Source organism: Pholcus phalangioides, unplaced genomic scaffold (genome assembly GCF_987345545.1).
Source record: "Pholcus phalangioides strain wild (caught in Gottingen) unplaced genomic scaffold, Ppha-v1.0 ptg000007l_1, whole genome shotgun sequence".
Lineage (NCBI taxonomy): Eukaryota > Metazoa > Arthropoda > Arachnida > Araneae > Pholcidae > Pholcus > Pholcus phalangioides.
The window spans coordinates 6,953,978-6,980,349 of NW_028301600.1; the positions used below are offsets into that span (position 1 = coordinate 6,953,978).

Here is a 26,372-nt window from a genome sequence, read left to right on the forward strand (position 1 = left end):
CATGTGTACCTCAGGTTTATTTTAAGAAAGGAATCATTCAAAATCATTTGAAACCATTAAAAATGAGGTACACATACATACCTCCGGAGTGAAGAGGCTAAGCTGTTGTTGACATTTCTTGCAAACCACCATTGTCGGCTGGGCTACAACTAGGATTTTTGCTGCCTGGGACAAACATTATTGTGCTCCCCCACCACAACTTTAAAATTAGATAATTTTATAACCATGTTCTTTGTTCCCACCTAAAACTGCTGCCCCTAAAGTTTGCCACCCTGGGCAGTTGCGCCCCCCCGCACCCTTTAGTTCTGGCCCTGATTGTTGGTACAATGCTTTAATGAAGAACAGCTATCATGTACAATGCCTTAAACAAGATTTGAAATATAGTGGTAGACATTTATGAAAATATCCAATATGGATGTAGAAAGGTTTTGCAGTATATAAAGTTTCTCCACTAAAGTTTACATTGATATTGAGGGTTTGAATTTTCAAATATGGGTCATTCCATATCAAATCACCCGGCAAAATGCCAAAATGACACCCATAGTCTCAGACTTCAATAATTTTTTTTTATTTGTTGCTTTTACCATCCTTATTATCAAAAAATAATGCAGATGACTTTTCCGAGGCTCAATTTTTAAGTGGCATTGTTTGAGAAAATAAATCATAACTTTTTCAATTTTCAATATATTCCAATGAAATTTTCACTAAAGTGTTCACAAAAACATACAGAATATGAATAAAAATAATTCAGACACTTACATTTGAAATTTACATGCAAAAAAATTATGTAAACTTTGTTTTTGTGGAATTTTTCTAACATATTTTTAGACCAGAGGCACAGCAGTTACCAAAACAACTTTTATTTTAAATTTTTCCTAAATATATGAAGTAAAATACTGGAGAAAAAAAATAATAGTTTTTTGATCGTTAATATATTTATTCTGGCTCGCAACACAAAATTCATCGAAATAAGATTGGATCGCTCCGAAAATTTTTTTTTCTAACCTCACAAATGACGTCTCTAAAGCCAACCAGTCAAGCAATATTATTTATGAAAAGATATAATAACTTTGCAGATTTTCAATACATTCAAAAGAAATTTTCACTAAAATGCTCACAAAAAAATGCAGATTATGAATAGAGAAGAAAATGTAAACCTTAGAGGGAAAAAGTAATTTAAATTTAATTTTTTTTTATAATTATTAATTCTTTTATTTTTAACACAATTTTTAAAACACTTTTTTTGGATGCAGTGCATGAATTTTCAATTATTTTTAAATTTAATCCTATTAATATATTAAGAAAGAAGACTGTAGAAGAGTAAACATTATTTTGACAGTTAATAAATTTGAGTAACAAAACACAATTGTACTTATATGACTACATTAATTATATTTGTACATTTTGACTTAATATAATGATTCATATACAAGCACAAAAACAGCTATAATAGAAGAGAAGAAACTTTGAAATTGAGCAGATCCTGGACACCAGCTCTCAGAAGAACAAGAACCTTCCCCTTCAAGGTCCAGCAACAGAATGATGACAACAGCCAATCAGATAACTCCACATCTCTCAGCCAATCAGGTTCTACCAGCATAACAACTGTTTACAATACGCTGCCAGCCATAGAATCAACTGACCAATCGCAAAACAATAGTGTAGTTCAAGCCACTTATGTCCATAAATACAACCTGAGACTCCGGAAAACTTGACTTTGATCCAGTTTATCAATTCTCCTGATGATGCCAACCACTAGTGTTGGGGAAACGTTGAGAACAAACTCAAACGGACGACGGTCTTCGAACCCGAAAAAAATTTTTTTATCAAATGATGGCCGCGAAAACCTTATAGACTATAATGATTCATGCTTAGTAATAAGAAATTTATATTTTATTTAAGTTATGGGTGTCATGGCCGGGTGATTTGACATGGAATGACCCATATATAAGTTGCTTTTCCTACAACTTAAGGAAGAGCTACATAAACTACAGACCTGATGACAACATCAGAAGAAAAAATCCTACTCTATCCATAAAAAAGCATAACGTGGCCCGTTTTCCAATTTTTTCAACTTTTCCCGGGGGGGGGCAAGAACATGTACTTAATGTATTTATAATTTTATATATAGTCAAATCCCGTTATAACGAACTCCAAGAGACCAAACAAATCACTTCATTAAAACGAAATTCTAGGTTTTTTGCATTATTCATATGTAAACTTATCTAAAAGATAAGAAAAGTGTTCGTTAAAATGAGATTTTCGTTACAACAGTATTCGTTAAAACGGGATTTGACTGTATATATTTGTGTGTATATACGGGGTGATTATAAAAAAACTATCCCGACATATGGGCCCCTAACTATCATACCATTCACAGAAACTGAATGAAATTTTGGCATAAGGTATTTTGAGCTATGCGCTCAAGAATGATATGGAAAACAACAGTGTCACTAACAGTTACGGTTACAGTGAGAAAATTTCGAAAATATCAAATGGCAACACCAAGTTTTTTGTATTGGAATGCGATCTCCATACTGAAAAACACTAAATAGCGTTGGAATGGCACCTGTAGCACGAAAATCCCCGGAGCTAGGCAAGGAAAAAGTAAGAAGGACTTTGCCATGCACCAGAGCATTAATGTTCGTTTCATTCGTCACACCGTTTCTTCGGCTGAGATCCCAGCCTGATTAGTCCTCCACAAGGTCATGTGGAAAATTTGTGAAACACAATAAAATGCTTTATTTGTTTCACTTTTTTATTTATTAAATGCTGCTTCTCTGTCCTTATTGGTTGTCCTCACTTTTAGCCTATCTACCGCCGGTGATTTTCATGCTACAGTTGCCGTTCGAACGCTATTTAGGGTTTTTCACAATGGAGATCACATTCCAATACAAAAAACTTGGTGTTGTCATTTGATATTTTCAAAATTTTCTCACTGTAACCGTAACTGTTAGAGTGACACTGTTGTTTCCCATATCATTCTTGAGCACATACATCAAAATACCTTATGCCAAAATTTCATTCAGTTTCTGTGAATGGTATGATAGTTAGGGGCCCATATGTCAAGACAGTTTTTTTTATAATCACCCTGTATATGCCATTTTAAGTGTATTTTCAAAACCCAGGGCAACAGCCCCCCCCCCCGACCCCCCAAATGATAGGCCTGGGGGGGGGGAGCACTCCATACTAAAAATTTATTACGAAATTATATAATTATAATCAGAAAAAGTAATTGCTGCATGAGAAAAGATGATATAGTTTACTTTAAAAAAAAAACATTCTCAGGAAGACAACGGATCAGTAAAAACATTGATCGCTTGTGTCTACCTTGACATTTTGCGTTACTGTTTTATCAAAAATGAAATATGATTTCATTTACTGGGACACACACTGCCAAGTAAATGAAAGCATAAAAAGAAATAAAAATTCATTAGATGGATGCTGAAGGGTTGAAAAAAATCCAATATTCATAACTCAAAATTTAACATTCTAGTCACCTAAATGATTAATATTAATAGAACTTTACATAATAAAATAATATCGCTCTGGAATCAAGTGCATTATTTTTTGTCGAAAATTTCAGAAAATCCCGAAAACTCTCAACCCTGATAACAACAATAAAAGTAATTTTATGTTTCAGTCATGGTAAAATTTCGACGATACTCAAATATAGAGAAAATAATGGTATATTATTCTAAATCTATCAAAAATGTATGAATTATGAACTCAATTTTTAATACAAGTTCATTTAGAAAATTTGGCCTGAATTTAAAAAATAAAAAGTTACATAATTAATGAAACCATAAACATGCAAATTTCGGAAAAATATTGATTCATCAAATGGATGCTAAAGGATGGAGCATCACTCAGTAAACTGTCTAATACAGAGGCGGCTTCAAACATTATTTTGGTGCATAAGCCGCATCAGTAAAACTGCCGTGAAAACTCCCAGCAGTGCTCCCCTCTTTCTCACTGTGGGAATTTTCGGCTAGATTCCGCGAAGTGATGTCGACCAATAAACCATTTATGATTTCTAACTACAATCAGTTTGCGACATAGGCAGGAAAACGTCAATATTAGCAATTTGGTAAAAAGTCATACTTTTAAAAGCAAAAGCATATAATCATATTAACTTACTGAAATCGTACTCAATACGATAAAATTATAGCAGTTGGTAGGCATGCAACTGACTGAACTTAAGTACAAACTTAAAATTGACTTTTAAACCATCTAAGAGATGGATTTGATAGGAAAAAATATACATAGCTAAACTAGTTATGAGAAGAGCAATAAAATCATAAGCTTGCTGAATGAATGAACGCCAGAACTTTGCCACTGGACTTATCCCGTTGTGGAAATCTCTTCCAGCCCAGCTTCGTGGCAGAGTCTGGAACGCTTTATTTAGTGTAAAAAAAAAACAAAAAAACATACAAACTTTTTTACAACATATTTTCCCTGGACAATTGGGTACTGTCGCGATTAACAAATTTTGTGGTGATTACAGACGAGATGGGATTTTAGGAGTTGGAGAAGTTTCGGGGTTTAGTTAAGATGAATGTACAAATATTAGGATGGAGGTATGTTTTAAAAGCAATTGAGCGCCTCCCCTCATGCCATCTCATCTGTTATCTTACACTTGCCATATTATATACACAGGATACAAAAAGAAAAAGAAATGAGGATCTTATTGTGAAATAATATATATATATATATATATATATGAGTTCACTAGCTCCGGGGGATTTAATGAAAATATACAAAATAGAAGTATTGTGTGGGGGAATATATACAATTAGGGAGCACCCGTAGCATCTCGCTTAGCACCTTATTCGGTGAGCAACATGAAATCATAAGCTTGCTGCAATATTGAAAAGAATACCATGACTTATTTGTGATTGATGTAAATTTGTATTTGCAAACAATCAAATCACATTTTTAATACAAATAAACTAACATAATTTTTTAGCCTTAAAGTAATCTCTTGTGTGCAATATATTCTTTATAAATCAAGCTTCAATCAATGAAATTCTCACTTTGCAGTATCAAAGTTTGATTAAAATTGAAAAATATCAAAACAACACTTCTCATAAAACATATCAAGTAACTTACCTATCAAATCAAGATGGATCTTCTGATAAGATGTAATAAAATTGAACCACTCCGACAAAATTTCATAATCTGGAGATGAGATTTTCTTACTGGAATAAGAATTTTATGACACAGAGAAAAATTTAACAAGTTCTATTAAAAATATATATAAAATTATTCTTTATCACAACAAATATAGTCTATCCTTCTTAGAGATTCAACATTTTCTCAAATGCCTAGAAAAATACTGGGTAAATCCTTCTGCCGCCTGTCAGTCGAGTGGTTAGGGAACTAGCTTCTCACTGTGCAGGTCTGGGTTCGAATCCCGGTTCAGGAATGGATGTCTATTAACACTAACAAATTCCCTGGACGGATCATTCTGATCCCTTGGGAATACGTGAAGACCAAAAAAAAAAAGTTTCGGTCACGTGAACCCCCTATGTACTCATAATCTCCAGTAACAATTTAGTCATGAGTGCATTCAGGGGACCGACAAAAAATAGAATAAGAAAAAAAACCATTTTGATCAACCCTGTATGATAAAAAATAGCAAATGATTTGAAACTTTCACAAAATATTGTACCAACTTTCTGCAATACTTGTGTGTATTTTCATGAGAATAGCATGTATATTCACAAAGATTTAAATGATAAAAATTCCAATTTTCATTGCATGTTTATTGCTTATAGCATGCACAGTTTTAAACCAATTTTTATGAAATTTGCAGAAAAATTGGCTTTAAAAAATTTATTATTTAATAAGATATGAGCATTTTTGATAAAAGATTTTTAATTACACATGCACAAAAAATATCTATTGTATCTTTCCATAATTTGGATGCCAGATATGTAATACAACTTTATAAAAATTTCAGTTGGATGTCGTGAAAGATATATGTGGCATCATGAGCTGTAATTTAAGTTACTGCCAGAAAGCACCTGGATGATAAGGGATTTTTCACGAATTGGTATTTCGATTGTTTTATGTTATTTAATTATTTAAAAAATAAGCCTACAGCTTTATACGAATGAGCGAAGACATGTGTCTGATGCTATATAAGCATACCTGCCAACTACTAAGGAATTTACGTAGTTTTTACAGATTTTTACCATAAAATACCGAGCTATGGCAAATTATGAAAAACTATGGAAGTCCAATTCATTTTTTTTTTTAGAAATTTCTTTTTTTCAAGAATTTCTCTGAATTCAATTATCATATCAAGTACAAAATGATGTCATTCAACAACCACATCTCCAAAGAATAAATGCCAAGCTAAGAATAAATACAAAATTAAAATATTAAAAACAAATCAACAATTGACATAAAAAGGTATGGTTTACACTAAGACAACTTATCGTGGCCTAGCATTCTTTTTGATAAATGAAAGAAAGTTTTTTTTCTTATTTGACTGAACACAATCAAAACAACTTAGAAAAACAAAATTCAAAAATGACATTATGACAACACAGGCACTCTGTGACCCCAAACAGACTGAAAGTCCTTCCAGTGGGTCAATTAGATTATAGAGTTACGTGGATTATGCAACAGCCTTGGTGAAGTACTAATTGGTTTATTCAGATTTTTCATATTCAGATTTTTTTAACTGAACAAAGGAAAAACATATAGATGTATTTAAATACAAACATAAAATTACACAGTTGATATAACTGTAGGCCCCCCCCCCGCGAGCACGCAGAAGTGCCGCAATACGACGTGGCATGGACTCGACTAATGTCTGAAGTAGTGCTGGAGGTAATTGACACCATGAATCCTGCAGGGCTGTCCATAAATCCGCAGGAGTAAGAGGAGGTGGAGATCTCTTCTGAACAGCACGTTGCAAGGCATCCCAGATATGTTCAATAATGTTTATGTCTGGGGATTTTGGTGGCCAGCGGAAGTGTCTAAAGTCAGAAGAGTGTTCCTGGAGCCACTTTGTAGCAATTCTGGACGTGTGGGGTGTCGCATTGTCCTGCTGAAATTGTCTAAGTCCGTCGGAATGCACAATGGACATGAATGGGTGCAGGTGATCAGACAGGATGCTTACATACCTGTCACCTGTCAGAGTTGTATCTAGATGTATCAGGGGTCCCATATCACGCCAACTGCACACGCCCCATACCATCACGGAGCCTCCACCAACTTGAACAGTCCCCTGTTGACATGTAGGGTCCATGGATTCATGAGGTTGTTGCCATAACGGTACACGTCCATCAGCTCGAAGCAATTGGAACCGAGACTCGTCAGACCAGGCAACGTGTTTCCAGTCCTCAACAGTCCAATGTCGGTGTTGTCGGGCCCAGGCGAGGCGTAAAGCTTTGTGTCGTGCAGTCATCAAGAGTACACTTCGGCACCGAAAGCCCATATCGATGATGTTTCATTGAATGGTTCGCACGCTGACACTTGTTGATGGCCCAGCATTGAAATCTGCAGCAATTTGCGGAAGAGTTGCACGTCTGTCACGTTTAATGATTCTCATCAGTCGTCGTTGGTTCCATTCTTGCATGATCTTTTTCCGGCCACAGCGATGTCGTAGATTTAATTTTTTACCGGATTCCCAATATTCACGGCACACTCGTGAAATGGTCGTACGTGAAAATCCAAATTTCATCGCTACCTCGGAGATGCTATGTCCCATCTCTCGTGTGCCGACTATAAAAACACGTACAAGCTCACTTAAATCTCGATAACCTGCCATTGTAGCAGCAGTAACCAATCTAACAACTATGCCAGACACTTGTTGTGTTACCAATCAGAGTACGGCGCTGCCAACCGCAGCGCCGTACTCTGATTGGTTCCATATCTCTTTATTTGCATACGCATGCCTGGACCAGTTTTTTTGGCTCTTCAGTTTACATAGAATTCACGCACAATCATATTATCACTTATATTTTTCAGTTGTTTAACAGGAATTGTTATATTTTTGAAGTTTTTAGAATGAATAATCTTATTTGTGTTGTTTTATGATCTATTATTGTTGTAATATGGATTCTAGACTAGTGTTTATTGAGAATATAAATATATTATGATTAGATCTTATGTTATTTGTATGATTAGTTGCATGATGTGGATTCATTATTTTTGGACAGTATACCTATAACTCTTTTGGAATAACATTTTATTTGTTTTCAGCACTTGATATAAGGTATTTAATCTAGATGAGGTTCTATTTTATTTTGTTTCTAACCAATTATTGTTTAAGAATGAAAATTAAATTTTATTAGCCTATAACTATAGTATTGCCTTATAGTTAATTGTGACATCGTATTATTATTTCAGGATCATATTTTATTATATATATTAACTAGTTTTTGTATATTTGTTTGACCCTTACAGTGACAATCCTGAGATATCTCGTCAAACTTGATATGCTTTATTTCGGTCACCCTGAAATATCTCAGGTTCTTACCTAGATGGACCCATGCTTTAATTCTTGGTATCTTGTCATTGATGCAGGTCGCAAAGCTTCCAACACTCTGTCTTGGGCCTTTCCCTTCCACGTCCTCCCTAGATGGTCCTCATCATCCCAAAAATTGGATCTTTCCATCTTGTTAAGAGGTCTTTCGTTGAGCATATCTAGAATACCAGCTGGTGACTCTGGATGTCAATTTGTTGCCTTTGAAACTATGCTATGTGACCTGCCCATCTCCTCTTGCTTATATATAATGCCTTTACATCTTTCATATTTGTTTTTGCATGGATATCTGTATTTCTAATGTGAACAAGTTTGCTGAAATTGCACATCAAACGTTCTATAGCAGCGGTTCTCAACCAGTGCTCCGCTGAGCCCTTGGGGCTCTGTGGTAACTCGAGGAAAATAAAATAAACCAGTAAATTTGATAGATAAAATAAAAAAAAGAGGTCTACAGGGGTCCGTCATAAAAATTATATACAAAAAGGGCTCCTCTAATCAAACAGGGATTCGCCATAGAAATTATATACTGAAAAGGGCTCCGCGAGTCAAAAAAGGTTGAAAACCGCTGTTCTATAGCATGTTGAGTTGACTTTAGGCTTTTTTTGTTTCTTATTTAGTTTAAGTTTATTTTTATTGAGCCAGGTGTTGATTTTGAATAGGTCCTCTTTGACTTTAAGTAAATTTGTAATTTTGGTATCTTTAACATACAGTATTATGTCGTCTGCGAACAAAATTTATAATTTACCATTTATGTTTATTAATTCAAATATGTCATTTATGTAAACAAGAAACAATATAGGCCAGGAACTGATCTCCCTGGGGCATTTTTTTTACTTCTAGGAGAATATACCGATTTCTTCACCTATTTTATAACTGCTTGTTTTCTATTAAAGTAATGTTTTACGAAAGTTTAAATGTCATTCATATATGGCACTGTAAAATGAAAAACTGAAAATCTATATATATATAATTGATTTTGTTTGTGTGTGTTCTCTATACAAATTCTTACTAATCTTTGACAAATTTTCCATGTATACCAAACAGACCCCCCCCCCCCCGACTGAAATGATAGGCTAAAATTTCATCATAGTTGGGCAAATGCCCAATAGAGTAAAAAAACTATCCAGCAACAATGACTTTTTGCAATGTCTTTTGGTTACCTTGGTTCCTAAACAATGACTTGAAACTTTTTATTGCTCCCATAAAATGAAGAAAACCAGGACAGTGTTATATATTACTGCTAGTTTGCAATACATGGAATGTATTACAAAATAGAAGTTGAAGAAAATTGATTTGAATTTAAAAAAAGCCATGAGAATTTTTTTTTGGGGGTATCGGTAGTGAACAGCCGATGAACACTACCACTATTGTGTGGCTTGGTTCCAAGGTTGGCATGTATGAATATAAGAGAAAATGATTGAACATAACACACAAGTATGATGCCAAAATGAAGAAGTCGAACAAAATAATCAAATGACAGAAAATAATCAAAATACCAATTTGTAGAAAATCCCAGTACTCTCAGTCAGTAACTTAAATTAGAGATCAGGCTAATACATATATCTTTCTGAATTTTCATGAAATTCAACTGGAATTTTTATATAAATGCAAAGGCCACAACAGACAATTCCCAACGAGGTGGCTGAAAATAAGATGCCAATAAAAATATGAATATCGATTCCATATCTACACGATACCAAAAATACAGCAACCCAATAAGAAACAATAAAAACCAATAATTACGTTAAAATATAAATATACTGCCCATAAAAAATTATGGTTGTCTCATCTAAGTATGGATACAAAAGCTTTTAACAACTGGCTGTTGCGAAGATGAATTTTTGGAAAGAGAAAATTCAACTGCCTTTGCGGGAATCGAACTTGCGTCCTTTCACTTTCCGGGTGAATGCCCAAGACCACTAGACTACAAAGGCAACGAATCTCTCAATCTTTCCTTGGAGCTTGTGTGCACAGAAAGGGACTGTACATGGATGGCCGGACCTGACTCAGGCCAAGCTTACAACTGCTGACACTGCTCCCAGATCGCAACTTATACAATGATGATGTCACTCTTCACTACCATACAAAAGTTTTTAACAACTGGCTGTTACGAAGATGAATTTTTGGAAAGAGAAAATTCAACTGCCTTTGCGGAATCTTCGTAACAGCCAGTTTTTAAAAACTTTCGTATGGTAGTGAAGAGTTACGTCATCCTTGTAAAAGTATGGATAGCTTCTCAATGTATCCCAATATATTTATCGCATTTCTTTTTAATCATGTCAATTGTAGTAGAATTCATGACCCCCAGAGGTAAGCTATTCCATTTATACACAACTCTATTAGAAAAAAAGTCTTTGCGACACCACAGCCCAGAATTGCCCCTTACTAATCAATACTGGTGTCCCCTTGTTGAAGCAGTTGATTGATGATGTATTAATAATTCATGGTCCATTCTATCTATCCCATTGAAAATTGTAAACACTTCAATCATATCTCCCAGACAGCTGCACTCTACCAATGCAAACATTTTCAAAATATCAAGTCTTCCTTCATAGCTTAAGTCCAGTGTGCTATCAAGAGCCTGTGTGGCTTTTTTCTGCACCCCCTTGACCAAGTCTATGTCCCTCTGTAGATATGGTCTCCAAAAACCTGATGGCATACTCCAGTCCAGGACAAACACTGCCCCAGAAAAGTGGAAGGATCACTTTAGGGAAGGAAAGGTCACTTTATCACGCAAAGAAACCTTTTTGAGAATGAAACTGAGCATTCTATTTAATTTTTTGACCATCATTGAACAATGTTCAGAAAACCTAAGCCACCACTCATCAATAAAAATGCCCAGATCAGTGATCCTAGTTACATCCAGAATAATAACACCATTCACCTCATAAGTGAAATGTGGGTTGTTCAAACTAAAATGAGCAACCATGCACTTGTCAATGCTAAAAGACATACTCCATTCATTTGCCCATGCTGCAATCCTGTTTAGGTTGTTCTGGAGCAACTCCCGATCACTTTGATTCCCAACTACTCCCATTAGCTTCATGTCAGCTGCGAAATTGCTAACAATCCCATCGATACCCTGATCAAGTTTATCGATAAAAAGTGAAAAAATTATGGCACCAAGAATAACACTTTCTTGAGGGACTCCACTTTTCTTGCCTGTCCAATCAAAAAATTCCCTGTTCACCATAACCCGTTGTGACCTATCTGTTAACCACGATTCTATGTAATACAGCAAGTTGTCCCAAATTCCAATCTCATATAAACGCTTCAAGAGTTTACCTTATTGGATCCAATTGAATGCCTTCTGAAAATCAACATCAACATTTTTGCCCTTACCCAAAGTCTTAGTCACATGATCATAAAAGCAGTCGTTGGTTACATGACTCCCCTTTCTGAACCCATGCTGATTATCCGACAATACATTCTTGTCTATTCACTTCACCAATTGCCTTTTGATAATAATTTCTAAAATTTCATCATATATATGTAACAGATATATAATGCATAAGTTGCATTATATATCTGGCAACCAAATTATAAAAAAAAAAAAAAAAATAGGCATTTCCTGCGCCAGTGCAATTAGTTATCGACTAAAAAAATAGTCATATTTTATTGAATAAGGAAGTATCAAATTCTAAATTCCTAAACATGGTATCTCATGTATAGTGTCAGATTTTGTGAATTTCATAAAAATTAGTCGAATACTCTGCATGTTATAAGGAAAAAATATGCAATGAAAATTGGAATTCTTATTGAAAACATTTATATCTTTGTGAATATCTGTACTATTCTCACAAAAATACACACAAGTATTGCAGAAAGTTAGCACAATACTGTTGCAGAAATTTACAAATCATTTGCAGTTTTTATCATACAGGGTTGAGCAAAAACCTTTTTCTCTTAGTTAATTTTTTGTCAGTCCCCTAAATACACTCGTGACTAAATTTTCACAGGAAATGTGAGTACAAGCATAGGGTTCACGTGACCAAAATTTCAGAATTCGCCCAGTATTTTTCTAGAAATTTGAGAAAATGTGAACTCCAAAAAGAACACAAACTTTTGGAAATATAGTGTATAACAAGGGTTCACAAACTGTGCACAGCGAAGCGAAGGCCTCACAAAGGTTTTTGTAGACATTTTTGTGAAACTGCTCTGGGGAGCAATGGATAAGCATTAATTAGCAAAAAGGACACTGCGGGTGGAAACCTGGTGTAACCAAACCTTGGTTGGTACCCCTGGTGTATAACATATACACAGCTGCAATAAAATACAATAAACCAGCAACATCAAATAGAGCTTTCATAAAAGTATACAAGCTTCTCGAACAGGGGGATCACTGAGGGTATGTAGTATGTATAGCGAATGCAGGGGAAGGCAAATGTCCATCTCCGTCCTATGGCAATACAATTTTTTTACTGATTTGGGGAGGGGAGTGCAATGACACATAAATGTAATGATTTTTATCATTTTTTCAGTTATTCCATCATATCCAGTTGCTTTGGATTCATTCAATTAATTTATTGTATTTTTCAGAAAAGCTACATCTATTTCTATACATCCCATTGATTTTTTTTTCATTTTAATCTTGATATGTATTTTCATTTGAGTTGACATTTAAATTTCATTCAATGAAATCCTTATTGAAATCATTAACAAGATTTTATTTTGTTGGAGGGGGGAAGAATTTTCTTGTTTTTGTTTAGTAAAAAAATTGCTCAAGTGTTTCTTTTTTCATTTATCTATTACACTGGAGAAATGTGTTCTTATGGTAAATTTGTTTGGTTTTTTTCCCAATCTTGAGCATTTTATCATAGTTTCTGATATAATAAAAATGGTATAGGAATATCACACTGAGCTTCTGTGTAGAGAATGGTATCATAAAAATTTAAGGTAGCCATACATATGAGGCAATGTAGCAATTATATGAATCTGTTTCAATGTGAAAAGGTTTATTTCGAAACTAAAAACATAATTGCAAACTAACTTATTCAACTGTTGTAAATGTTAAAAATGTTAAAAACATGACTACCTGCACTAGTGCTAGATAAAAAAATGAGTAACAAAAAAGCATTAGTCATCTTAAATACATTCGAGCAGCACTTAAATTTGAATATTCACAAAAGAATAAAATTCACAAGAAAGTTAGCATCACTGACATTATAATCCCTTTTTTTTTTATAAATGATGGTCCACCTAGTGAAACAGCTCTGCATGTACTGTCTCTGCAAATACTGATCATGTGATATTCTATATTCATTCTAGTAAACTCAATCATTGTAACTAAAATTTTACATTTGAATTTAGCATATCACTTTACCTTCTATGAAGGTTCTCCACAAAGCAATATCTTGCACTGTATATTGATCTTTCCATGAGTTTCACACGATCAAAGCATTCATGAACTTTTGAATGTGCTTCAGCCATTGAAAGTTGAACATATGATTGGAATGAGAAGCTCCATTTATTCGGGTCCTGGTACATCAAGTTCTGAAAATGTGTAATTTAACTCTTTAATTGTGTGTGTGTGTGTGGCAAGCATTAAAATACACAGAAGAGAAAAATTTTGAGGTGTTTACATAAAGCAAATGAGGTACCTTAAATGCTATTATGACAAAAAAAGTCAATACTTAAAAAAATATAGGATGTTGCTCTTCAGGAAATACACTGTATTTATGTGATTTACATAGATTTGAATACTTTAAAAATGTCATTTATTGTTTGCTATCTTTTTTTTCTATCATTGTTGAAGAAGTCACAGCAATATGTCTCCTCCACACATGGTATTTACCTCCAAAATGCAAGGGTTAAAATCGTTCTAAGCATAAATGTCAAAATGAGCTCAAAATATAAAATGCCTTTACTTGAAAAATTTAGGAAAATCATGTTGCTTGAGAGCAACACTGCCAATAGAGGGACATAAGACTTTTCATCCAACAATGAATTGAAAATGGTTGTTGATGATGATGATGAATCACTTTAATTGATACACCTCAGCTGACGAAGATAATTATTCATTCGGAAATTACATTCACAGACCTGTCAGCCTTAAAAACGCAAAGGTCCTGTAATTTTCTCACAAAAATCCTGCAATTTCCTGTAAAAATCCTGTAAGCATACCATAATTTCCCATGCATAATCCGCGGAGTAGAATTCAGATAAAGAATTAAACGTAAAATTAGCAAAATATGTGTATATTTTTATAACGTAACAGACTATGCATGGATGCAAAAGTTTCTCTAAAAATCACAAACACTTTCCTGAAATTTCTCAATGCTTCATTAAAGGGGGAATAAAATTTATTCATGTAGATTAAAGGACATTTTTTTGTTCTCAAAGTAGCGAAATGCCAATGTGAAACTTATTGCAGCAAAATATGTACTTTTGCATGTTTGAAATATATTCATGGGTATGAAATATTTATTCTTGAATTCTATTACATTAAATATGATCAGACAGATGTGTCAACTTTTGGAATCCAGAAATACTGAGATTGCCCTGGGGAGGGGGGCCGTTCCCCGTGGACCTGATAAAAAAAAATTGTGTTTTTTAATCAATTGAGAAAAGGTGCCCCTCTTCCTCTCTAAGCAGGTCTTGCGTAGCCCCTGAGCAGAATGTGATCATCTTGGATGCTATTAGTGATAGATAATCTTGGGCATATGAAGTCATTGATGTCATGACATCCTGTAAGCTCAAGGAAAATCTAAAAAAAATTCCGATTTAAATGAAATTGAAAAACATTTTCTTCCAAATCTGATTTTCTGTTAAAATCTGGAGAAATTTTTAACGAATCCGGAGGTCTGGAGTCTCCGGCCTAAGTCTGGAGAGTTGGCAAGTCTGCATTCATTAACCATAACATGATTTCCTATAAGTTGCTATGGGTATAGATTTATTCCTTCTAGATCAGTGATTCCCAACTAAGCATGCTTTTGTCGGTGGTACCCCAGCTCTATGAAACTTCATAGCTCTGTGTTTTTTTTTTTTGGTCAAATGTGAGAACCATTATTTTTCTTTGCCTCCTTGAATTTTAAAACTAGGAGACTTTGCCCCCCCCCCATTATTGTCTACTTTTACTTAGTCAAAAGCAGTTCTCTTAATCAGGGGTCCCCCAAAGAGACTTCAGAAGGTTTGTGAGCATGGATGAGAAAACAACTACCTCATTGTTTTTAATTGCTACACACAGAATATTTTTAAAAGGAGTGTGTGGCCTTGATTTTTCTTCATTTTTATTGGTACAGGGGATCTGTGAACTTTATCTTAATGGCACGAATTCTCCATGGAACACAAAACATTCAAACTCCTTCCACTGAAAGAGAAAAATAAAAGAAAGTCATCAAGAAATTATTAAAAAATTAAAAATTTGAACTGATATAAAAAAATGAAGGGATTTTGGAAGGGCCCAAGCTTTCATAGAAAAACTTAAATTCCACCCCCCCCCCCTTAAAAGTCAAATTGCTCCTTATGTTGGGAATCACTATTCTAGATACTGTGCAAAATCTAATGATTAGTGATTAGTTTTATAAAACAGTAAGAAGCCTATATAAAGGTAAAATGTGACAGAAAGCTGAAATTAACATCATTATTAAATGAAGGAAAATTTACAGAAAGATGACAAACTGAAGATTTTTTTTTTTTGCTTTACATTATGTAAACAACCCAGTCTGGTTTTGTGAGTCATAGTGTAAAAAAAATGTGTGTGGTGGTGTGCTATGTGATATGGTCAGTCAGGGCAATCATGATAATGTTCCTCTCTCCCTCTATGGCCTGGGGATTAGCTCATTTCTCTATCTTATAAATTTATTCTCTGTCTCTAGCACTAAAATACTATAAATTTCTTATTACTTTAAATAAATGAAATTATTGTAGATAGTACAGGGAAACCTGTCTAAGACGGATAGATACTATATGAGACAGAAACCTGTCTTGAACAGAATCAAAGGATAGTCCCATTGGTGATTAATGTGCATATAGAACGGAATATAGAATGGAAACCAGTCTAAAATGGGATACTATTTCAGACTCTTGACATTCCATTTCATACAGGTTCCACTCTACAAAGACATCTTTTAATGTCTACTTGGTCATCCATTTTATCATTCTTGCAGGGATGCAAGTGGCCCTCATCCATTTTGGAGCAGTAAACTTTCATTTTTGGAGCAGAAATTTTGAAAATAAGCAGGAGTAAAACGGACCATACATATCTGTAATTATATAAGGGATACTTTTCCCTAAAATGCTGAAAGCGTTGCCAAAAATAGTTAGAATGGATAATTATAAATAAATTTCCTTCACAAATTTAAGTCCATTTAAATTTTTTCTGAAGTATCTATGACTGGTAAAGCATGCAATACTGAAATGACAATATCAATTATTTGACTTTTTTTTCAAGACATACACATGCACGCTGAAAACCAAAGTAAAGAATTTCTGCACCCCACCTCCCAACAACATATAGCGCAATAAAAAAAAAAAATTAACTCATTAATTTTTCTAATTTTAAAAAAGTTCATTCAAATACAGCACTTCATAGGCACTGGAATCTAGGAGCTCAGGCCACATAAGCCCCCCCCCCCCCCAAGCAATTTTGAGAGAAAGCTGAAGCTCTTAGATAATTTATGAACATTCAAAATGCAATCCAAACCCGCATACGACCCTTGTGGGTTTTATATATCGTTGTCTGGCACCTCTAGACCTCAACCAATATTTTTGTCATACCAAGAGTTCCTTTGGCACCAACAACGAAACTTTCCGAAATAAGCTCCATGGGTGCACCTGCTGAAAATTTGTCCTGCGCATGAAAAACTACTAAACACACTATTTACCTGTATTAACTCTGGTTCACTGGCTCTGCTACTACATGTAGCAACAGTAGGCTCGAATCAGAGCAGAAAAGCCTAGAAAAATGGTAAATAGAGCGAGATGTGTAGTGCATGCTAGTACCTGACTGAACATCAAATCAAACAGTGATCCGCATCAGAAGAAAACACCATCCAAATAGAATGAACCAATTTTGTTAGACTGCATTATTTTTATAAAGCAAACATAAAATAAGAAGTTATAAAGGGAATGTTGTTTCGAGAGCAAAAACCATTGTGTGAGAGTGCAAACAGATATTTTGATTTTGACATCCAGCACACAGTTTACCCAGGCAGGAAGTGAACCCAGTATATGGTGCACTGCAAGCAGATTTTCGGAAGCACTCATTTTGGCATAGACTATGGGACAGTCGAAGATTTAGGGTAATGTGTCAAAAGGGGTGATCTATTCTGTGTAGGCTCATTCAATTGTCCTGTATTTTATGGGCCAGGCTAATTTTTCCCACATTATTTAGCTTCTGGGAGGGGCGCTCTCACCGGACCCAGCCTGCTGTGAGAATCAGAAAACCTATTTGCTTGCACTTTCAAAATGACCTGCACCACAAACCAGAATTGTCACAAATGTGCAGGGATTCTGCACTTTGGTGCACCTTGTAGCAAAAGAATCGTTTTGGCACAGTTAGGCGCAGCTCTTGAATCCCTGTTCTTGTCACATTACAGTCATTCTTAATGCCTACTAAATAAAAATTTTTCCTTCAAAACTTAGGAACATATATATTGCAATGTGTGAAAATTCTTTATATGTGTTTATAGCAGGGTTGGGTTTTTACCAGGATATGGTATAAAAACTAGATACTCACCGGTAAAAATAGTGAAAATCTGATAAATACAACTAGCCTTTATGTATTGATGATAATTACTATGTAGAGTAACTAAGATTATGAAGATTAATACAGAGGGAATACATCCTTTATCTTCCACTTTATATCTTAGAGATGCCAGTACACCTTTACAGTACACACAGCTATAGTTGCAAAAATATAAAATATACTTTGTTCATCCATATGATGGTAAAATTTTGATGCACAGCTTGTTAATGTCACACACACATATGCAGTATCTATGTATGGGGATGCGACTTTGGCATAGAAGATTATTTTTAACTTTCCAGCCAATGCCATGTGTTTTATAGGTAGCTGTAAACTTATAAAATGCATGGCACTGGCTGGAAATATGAAAGTCAAAAATAATCTGCTATCTCAAAGTTGCACCTTCAGTCCCAAAGTTAGTCCAGTTTACAGTATATATCAACTTTGCTTAGTAAAATACTCACAAGCAAATTATGTCCTTTTAAATTTTTCCATTTCTGGACAGGTTCTTTAATTACCTAGAACGTACATCAGCACATGTCATCTTTAATTTTTCAAAGCAACAAGTCATAGTTTTTTGTCCATTACACAACAGTAAGACATATATTCCCTACTTTTACAATCACTTTTAACTCTATATGGTTCACCCCCATAAAAAAACATATTTAATATAATTTGTTAACAAATACAGATGTAAATGAGTGCTGTTAGAACATTTTTAATTGAAACAATACTTCAACACAGCAATCTAATTAGAGTGGATTCTTTAATTATTTACATTGACTAATTAAGGGTAAAATATAGTTTGCCTTGATTTTAATGTTATCCATAAACAGATAACATTCTTGCTTCACAAAGTTGAATAGTTGTTACCTTGAATTTTGTTATCAATTCCCTTAGTTTGTGCATGATTTTTTAAATCTCTAAACACAAAATTCCAGCAGCTCTCAAAAGATAACCCCTACAAGGAATCAACTTTTTCTTGATAAAAGAGTATTGTACATTATACAGCCATATGGCTGTATATGGAGCTCATAAAACTCACTGGCTATCATAAAACTCAAAGGTAGTAGACAAAGCTTCTTTACTACCTTTTTTAAATATCGGAACAACATTAGCAAGCTTCTAATCCCTTGGGACGATACCCTCAGCAACACTACTCCTGTAAATCTGTGTGACTGGCCCCAACATTTCATTAGCACATTCTCTGAGTACCTTAGGATAGATGCCTAAATTGAATTGGTGGATCCTAATCCTATACCCCTACTATTCCTTGGCAGTACTGGAATCGCTGCCACATCTGACCCCCCCCCCCCCACCCTTCCGAGCAGATAATAGTAAGTCCTGCTAGTCTGACAGAGACTCACTAATATTTGCTCCTACCTGATTTGTTCCTACCCACAGGAAACTTTCGCCAATTAAAAACATCTTGAATGTTGCTAATCTTCCCCCAGGAAGACAACCATGCTTGAAATCCGGAAAATCCCTACACAGTCTGTTCCCAGTTCCCTAACCACAGAATCAGGAATGATTAAACCCCTATCACTATCCCCCACCTCATCCATGACCACCCATTCGCCCTCTAAACTGTCATTTGTGGAGATTGCTTCTTCATCAACAGGTGGCTCAACGACCATCCACATTTGAAATAAATTTTGAATTCGGATTGATCCTCTGCTGACAACAATATTTCCACAATTTGTGCTTGCACCATTTCCAAACGGTGGAACTTATCAGTGAATTGCTTCAACGAAGCTTCATGATTCACTTGCTTGGAATCATCCACTAATGCCACTTTGATACCCATACAGCATCTCATGAATGAAGCACAAAGACTTTTACGAGCCGCCTTTAAGATTTGATATCCATATTAAGAATACGTATCCTATTGTCACTGTGGCAGACGCCACTATATTAGAGGTGACCTAACCATAGAATCGCCATTCTTACCAGTAACCATAGAATAGATGTCTCTCAATAATGATGGTACATCATGTCCAATGGCTCCAAGCCAACACTGGATGCACTAGTTGACAGGCTTGTGATAATAAGGTGAAAAATTATATATATATATAAAATTAGAAAAAAAAAGAAAAGATGAAAAATACAAAAATAAATGGAACAATGAGGTGGTCAAGAAGGTGGTCATTGTTCCAAGAAGCAAAAATGTTTCTGTTGATGGTAAGCCAAGAAAAGGCATAGAATTACCATCAGTTCCCCAACATTTTTGCGAAAAACAAGCTTTGGAAGTTGAAAAATGCAAATATGAGGAAATACAAAAATTGAAATAAAACTAGAAAAATACAGAAAAAACGTTAGTAGCACAATATTAATAGTATGTTCAAAAGTTGTAAAAATAGAAAAAAAAAATGTAAAAATGAAAGACCTACCTGAGAGAGAGAATTTCAACTATTTAAATAATAATAAACCATTAAATAACTGAATTTCCGGTAGGTCTCATTTTTACATTTTTTTCTATTTTTACAACTTTTGAACACACTTTTGTGGAGGTGTCCATTTAATATTGTGATACTAACGTATTTTTCATGTTTTTCTAGTTTTTTTCAATTTTTGTATTTTCTCATATTTGCATTTTTAGACTTCCAAAGCTTGTTTTTCACAAAAATGTTGGGGGAACTGATGGTAATTCTATGCCTTTTCTAGGCTTACCATCATCAGAAACATTTTTGCTGCTTGGAACAATGTGGGGGGGTTCCCCCTTGAGAACAACCTCCTCATTGTTCCATTTATTTTTGTAATTTTTCATCTTTTCATTTTTCTTCTAATTTCATAATTTCTAGTTATGTGTATACAGCTGCCTTTGGTGCTATACTCTGGCTTTTGAAATGCTTTAATTTTTCATTTTTTGATACATTTGGTTTTTAATTCAGTATTTCTTTTGGAATGCATGTTATATATATAAATAATTAAAATATCAAATATTAATTTATTTCACTTATTATGAATGGAGTGTTTTGTTTCCACTCACCACAGAACTGTAACAGTTAGAATGTGACAATAAACAAAAAATGTCTTTACTTCTTCAATAGGTTAAAACTAGATCTTGAAAAGTTCTGGACCAATCTTCCGTTTTCAATGCATAAAACAAATTTTGAATATGATATTTATCAAATTAATCAACTTAATTTTGGAAGGACTTCAGTCAGAATTCTTTGTTTACCATGATTCGTTGTGACCAATCATACAACGATGAATCTGTCCAATGCAAATAAGCTGTCACCAATCTCATATGAACTCTTCAAGAGTTTACCATATTTGATCCAATCGAATGCTTTTTGAAAATCCAGGACAACACTCACACTTTTTCCCTTGCCTAATGCCCAAATCACATGATCATAAAAGCAAATACAACTACAAGGCCAGAACAGGCAAAATGCCCAACGAGGTGGCTGAGAAAAAGATGCCCATAACAAATATGGATGCCATATGTTTCTAAAATATAGCAACCAAATTAAAAATGCAATTATAAAAACTAAAAATTATATATACGTGATGAAATATTATATAATACCCATAAAAAATACTTATGGTTGTCTCATTCTAAGTATGGATAGCTTCTCGATTTACTCCAACATGTTTATCGTATTTCTTTTGAAGGAGGTTGATTGCACACATTTTTTTTTTCCTAAACCCATGCTGGTTATTTGACAATACAAATACAAATACAAATACAACGCCACAACAGGCAAAATGCCCAACGAGGTGGCTGATAAAAAGATGCCCATAAAAATATGGATGTCATATGTTTCAAAAATACAGCAACCCAATTAAAAATGCAATTAACACAAATTACAAACAATATATACACATGATAAAATATTATACAATGCCCATAAAGAATACTTATGGTTGTCTTATTCTAAGAATGGATAGCTTCTCGATTTACCCCAACATGTTTATCGTATTTCCTTTTAAACGTGTCAATTGTGTTACAATTTACTACCTCCGGGGGTAAGCTATTCCATTTATTAACAACCCTATTGGAGAAAAATTCCCTGCGACACCATAACCTTGCATTGTCCCTCACCAATCGATACTGGTGTCCCCTTGTAAAAGCAGTCGATTGGCGGTGTACTAAAAGTTCATGGTCCATCCTATCCATCCCATTGAAAATTTTGAACACTTCGATCATATCCCCTCGACACCTGCGTTCATCCAATGTAAACATATTCAAAAAATGAAGTCTTTCTTCATAACTCAAGCCCCGTGTGCCAATAAGGACACGCGTAGCTCTTCTCTGCACCCCTTCAACCAAGTCTATGTCCCTCTGTAGGTATGGTCTCCAACACCTTACAGCATACTCCAGTCCAGGACGAACTAAGCCTCGAAAAAGCGGAAGAATGACTTTAGGAGAACGCGAAGAGACCTTTTTGAAAATGAGACCAAGCATTCTATTCGCTTTTTTGACAACCGCTGAACAATGTTCAGAAAACTTAAGTCGCTCGTCAATGAGAATTCCCAAATCGGTGACTCTAGTTGCATCCGGGATAGTGACACCATTCAACTCGTAAGAGAACCGTGGGTTGTTCGAACCAAAATGAGCGACCATGCACTTATCTACGCTAAACGTCATGCTCCATTCATTTGCCCATGCTGCAACCTTGTTTAAGTTGGTCTGGAGCAACTCCCTATCGCTTTCATTTCCGATTACCCCCATTAGCTTCACATCATCTGCGAATTTGCTAGTAATTCCATCGATACCCTGATCGAGTTTGTCGATAAAAAGTGAAAAAAGTATGGGGCCAAGGACACTTCCCTGAGGAACTCCACTTGTGACGTCTGTCCAACCAGAGAATTCCCCGTTCACCATAACTCGTTGCGACCTATCTCTTAACCACGATTCTATCCAATTCAGCAAGTTGCCCCCTATTCCAATCTCGTGTAAACGCTTCAAGAGTTTGCCATGTTGGACCCGATCGAATGCCTTCTGGAAATCAAGGTAAACAACGTCGACATTTTTGCTCTTACCCAAAGCCTTAGTCACGTAATCATAGAAGCAAAGGAGGTTAGTTACACATGACTTCCCCTTCCTGAACCCATGCTGATTATCCGACAATACATTATTCTCGTCTATCCACTTCACAAACTGCCTTTTGATGATAATTTCCAAAATTTTCGAGAGGGAGCTCATCAAACTCACTGGACGATAATTAGACACCACTTCTCTACTACCCTTCTTAAATATCGGAACAACGTTAGCCAGTTTCCAATCTCTCGGGACGATACCCTCAGCAACACTACTCCTGTATATCTGTGCGACTGGCCCCAACAATTCATTAGCACCTTCCCTGAGAACCCTGGGATAGATATCATCTGGTCCTGGTGCTTTGCTTGCACATACATTTCTTAGAAGATTTAGGACCTCCACGTCTTCCACTTGAATATCGTTGAGCGTTTTATTACCCCATGCAACACCCGTATATCGAATATCATTATCTCCATTAAAAACCGACGCGAAAAAGTCATTGAAAGCACTACACATGCCTACATTGCTCTCTACTTTTGAGCCTCCTATCGAGAGGGGGCCAACTGTCCCCTTACATCCATTATTGACGTATCGAAAAAATGATTTTGGGTCAGAGCCAATGTTATCTGCCAACCTAGATTCAACTTGCTTTTACTATCCCTTATCGCTTTCTTCAACAGTCTTCTTTTATCAGTAAACAATGATAGGTCACCTCGTCCACTTTTATACTCTCTGAATGCTCTTTTCTTTTCAAGATAAAGGTTCCGCACGCTATCCGTGAACCATAGAGGGTGTGATGTACAAACACGCTTTTTTCGAACAAAGGGTATGACGTCGTGCAAAACAGAGGATAGCTTCGTACTAAATTCTTCCCATTGACTTACCACCCCTACTGATTCCAACCGGTCTTTGAAAACTTCCGCTAACCTTCTTCGCAAAACATCAAAGTTAGTTCTCCGAAAACAAGGAACCAGTCTTTTGTTATCAACCTTACCCGAGGAAAAGTTACAGTGAAATCTGACGATACGATGATCACTGGAAGAAAACTCTTCCCCCACCGAAACATGTTCAACTAGATCCTCAGAACTAGTAAGAACTAAATCCAAAATAGCAGTACCCCTAGTGGCTTCTGATACATGCTGATACAAAAAATTTTCGAGCACCAACTTAAGAAAGTCTCTTTCATACTGATTTCCAGATGAAAGGTTCTCCCAATCAATACCCGGGTAATTGAAATCCCCTAGTATGAGAACCCTCTTTCGCTTACACATGTAGGAAATTTCATCATGCATTTTGGCGATGTAGTTTTGATCCCTATTCGGTGGATTGTAACAAACCCCAACAATAAGCTTATGACGTCTTTTGTTCTCAAGTTCAACCCATATGGTTTCAATATCACTTCTCTGCACGTTACACTCTCTAGCCTTCAAACATGATTTCACGTATATCAACACTCCACCCCCTTTCCTATCAGATCTATTTCTCAAAAAAGTATCGTATCCTGAGATGTGTAAGAAAGATTCATCCCCATCGTTTGCCCAAGATTCTGTAATGGCTATAAGATCCAAGCCCTCCACAACTATCATAGTTTCTAAAAAATCTTTCTTATTACCCAAGCTCCTGGCATTTATTAACACACATTTTAATTTGCCCGGTGGTTTGTTGTCAATCGAGAAGCCATCCAAGTCAGAGGTGGGTAATTCCCCGTCAATACTGTTGTGATTATCATTAACTAACCCGCATTCCCAACTACGTGGTCTGGGAGTAAAAAACCTGACCTAAGACTATCGTAAACCTCCCAGACCCCTCTCTTATTTAGATGGATCCCATCCGAACGAAGCCACCTATCGGTAAATGCGGGAAGCTCCAAGAACGTGACCCCAAGCAAATGTCCTTCAGGCCTATATTGAATTGGTGGATCCTACTCCTATATCCCCTACTACCCCTTGGCAGCACTGGAATCACTGCCACATCTGAACCCCCCTCCCTAGCGGATAATAGTAAATCCCGGTATTCTGACAGAGACTCACTAATATTCGCTCCTACCTGATTTGTTCCCACCCACAGAATCACCCGCAAGGGCAACTTTCGGCGATGAAAAACGTCTCGAACGTTGCCAATCTTCCCCCCAGGAAGACAACAGCGCTCGAAACCCCGAAAATCCCTACACACTCGGTTCCCAAGTTCCCTAACCATAGAATCGCCGATGATTAAACCCCTATCACTATCCCCCTCTACCTCATCCACGACAACCCATTCGCCCTCTAAAATGTCGTTGTTCGTGGAGATTGCTTCTTCATCAGCAGGTGGCTCGACGACCAGAGGGTCCGTTATAACCGGGCCCTCTAGCACCCTAACTTTTTCCCGTAAAGCTTCGACCTCGAGTTCCAGCCTTTTTCTATCCAAGCACCCTTTACAATTGAAACTATCAGCTACTATACCCCTAGACCAGGGAAACCTCCCGTCGCAAGCTCTACACAACACTAGTCGAGGCATACTAACACTATTGCTAAAGCTAGATAATAATAATAATACTTAACAATAGGAAAATGAGAAACGTTAACTGGAAATTAAAATAATGTAAAATACATTACTATGCAAAATATACGTAAGAGACTATACGAAAAAATTACGTAAAGTAGAATGCTCAGCACTAAATCACGAAGAATAAAATAAATATGTATATAAAGAATACAACACCCTCTAAAAAAAGTATTAAGCTACGAAGTACAATTTATACTTATTAGAATTAGCTAACTATCTCAAAACACTAACACTACAACAATAGGCCCAAATGGAAGGAAAACAAAGTTATTGAGAGTACCAGGGAAAAAGTATACACTGTTTGCTAACACTAACGTCCAAAAACCTACGAACTTATATCAAAGAAGCGAGCGAACCTGGCGAAAAAACAACGAAAATGAAATGCGAACGAGAAAAATAAATATAAGTCGATCGAAAATACACAACGAAAATTTTAAAAAAAATGAGAGCAATATAATAAAAAAAAAAACCACTTATCTCACAATCCAACGTGCGCTAAAAAAAAAAAAAAAAAGAAAATCACCGCAGAATATGACCCAAAAATAAACAACACGCTAAGTAAAACTCACGAGAACGAAGAAAAACACAAAGAAAGACACAAAATGGCGCACTGGCGTGACGGATAATCTTTCGGTAATCCCCCGGATTAT

At 35.5% G+C, this 26,372-nt stretch overlaps 1 protein-coding gene across 2 annotated transcripts in view; it reads right to left on the reverse strand.

Annotated features, from left to right (window-relative positions):
* Positions 1–26,372, reverse strand: part of dnk (deoxynucleoside kinase) — a 68,882-nt gene that overhangs the window by 26,446 nt on the left and 16,064 nt on the right. The window contains exons 4-6 of one of the 2 annotated variants that reach the window (XM_089232587.1): positions 18,656–18,709; positions 13,827–13,996; positions 5,113–5,201 (exon numbers count right to left, since the gene is read on the reverse strand). In XM_089232587.1, coding sequence (XP_089088713.1) covers positions 5,113–5,201; positions 13,827–13,996; positions 18,656–18,709 — 313 coding nt within the window. The remainder of the gene's footprint in view (positions 1–5,112; positions 5,202–13,826; positions 13,997–18,655; positions 18,710–26,372) is intronic. The other variant, XM_089232589.1, reaches the window with a different exon arrangement.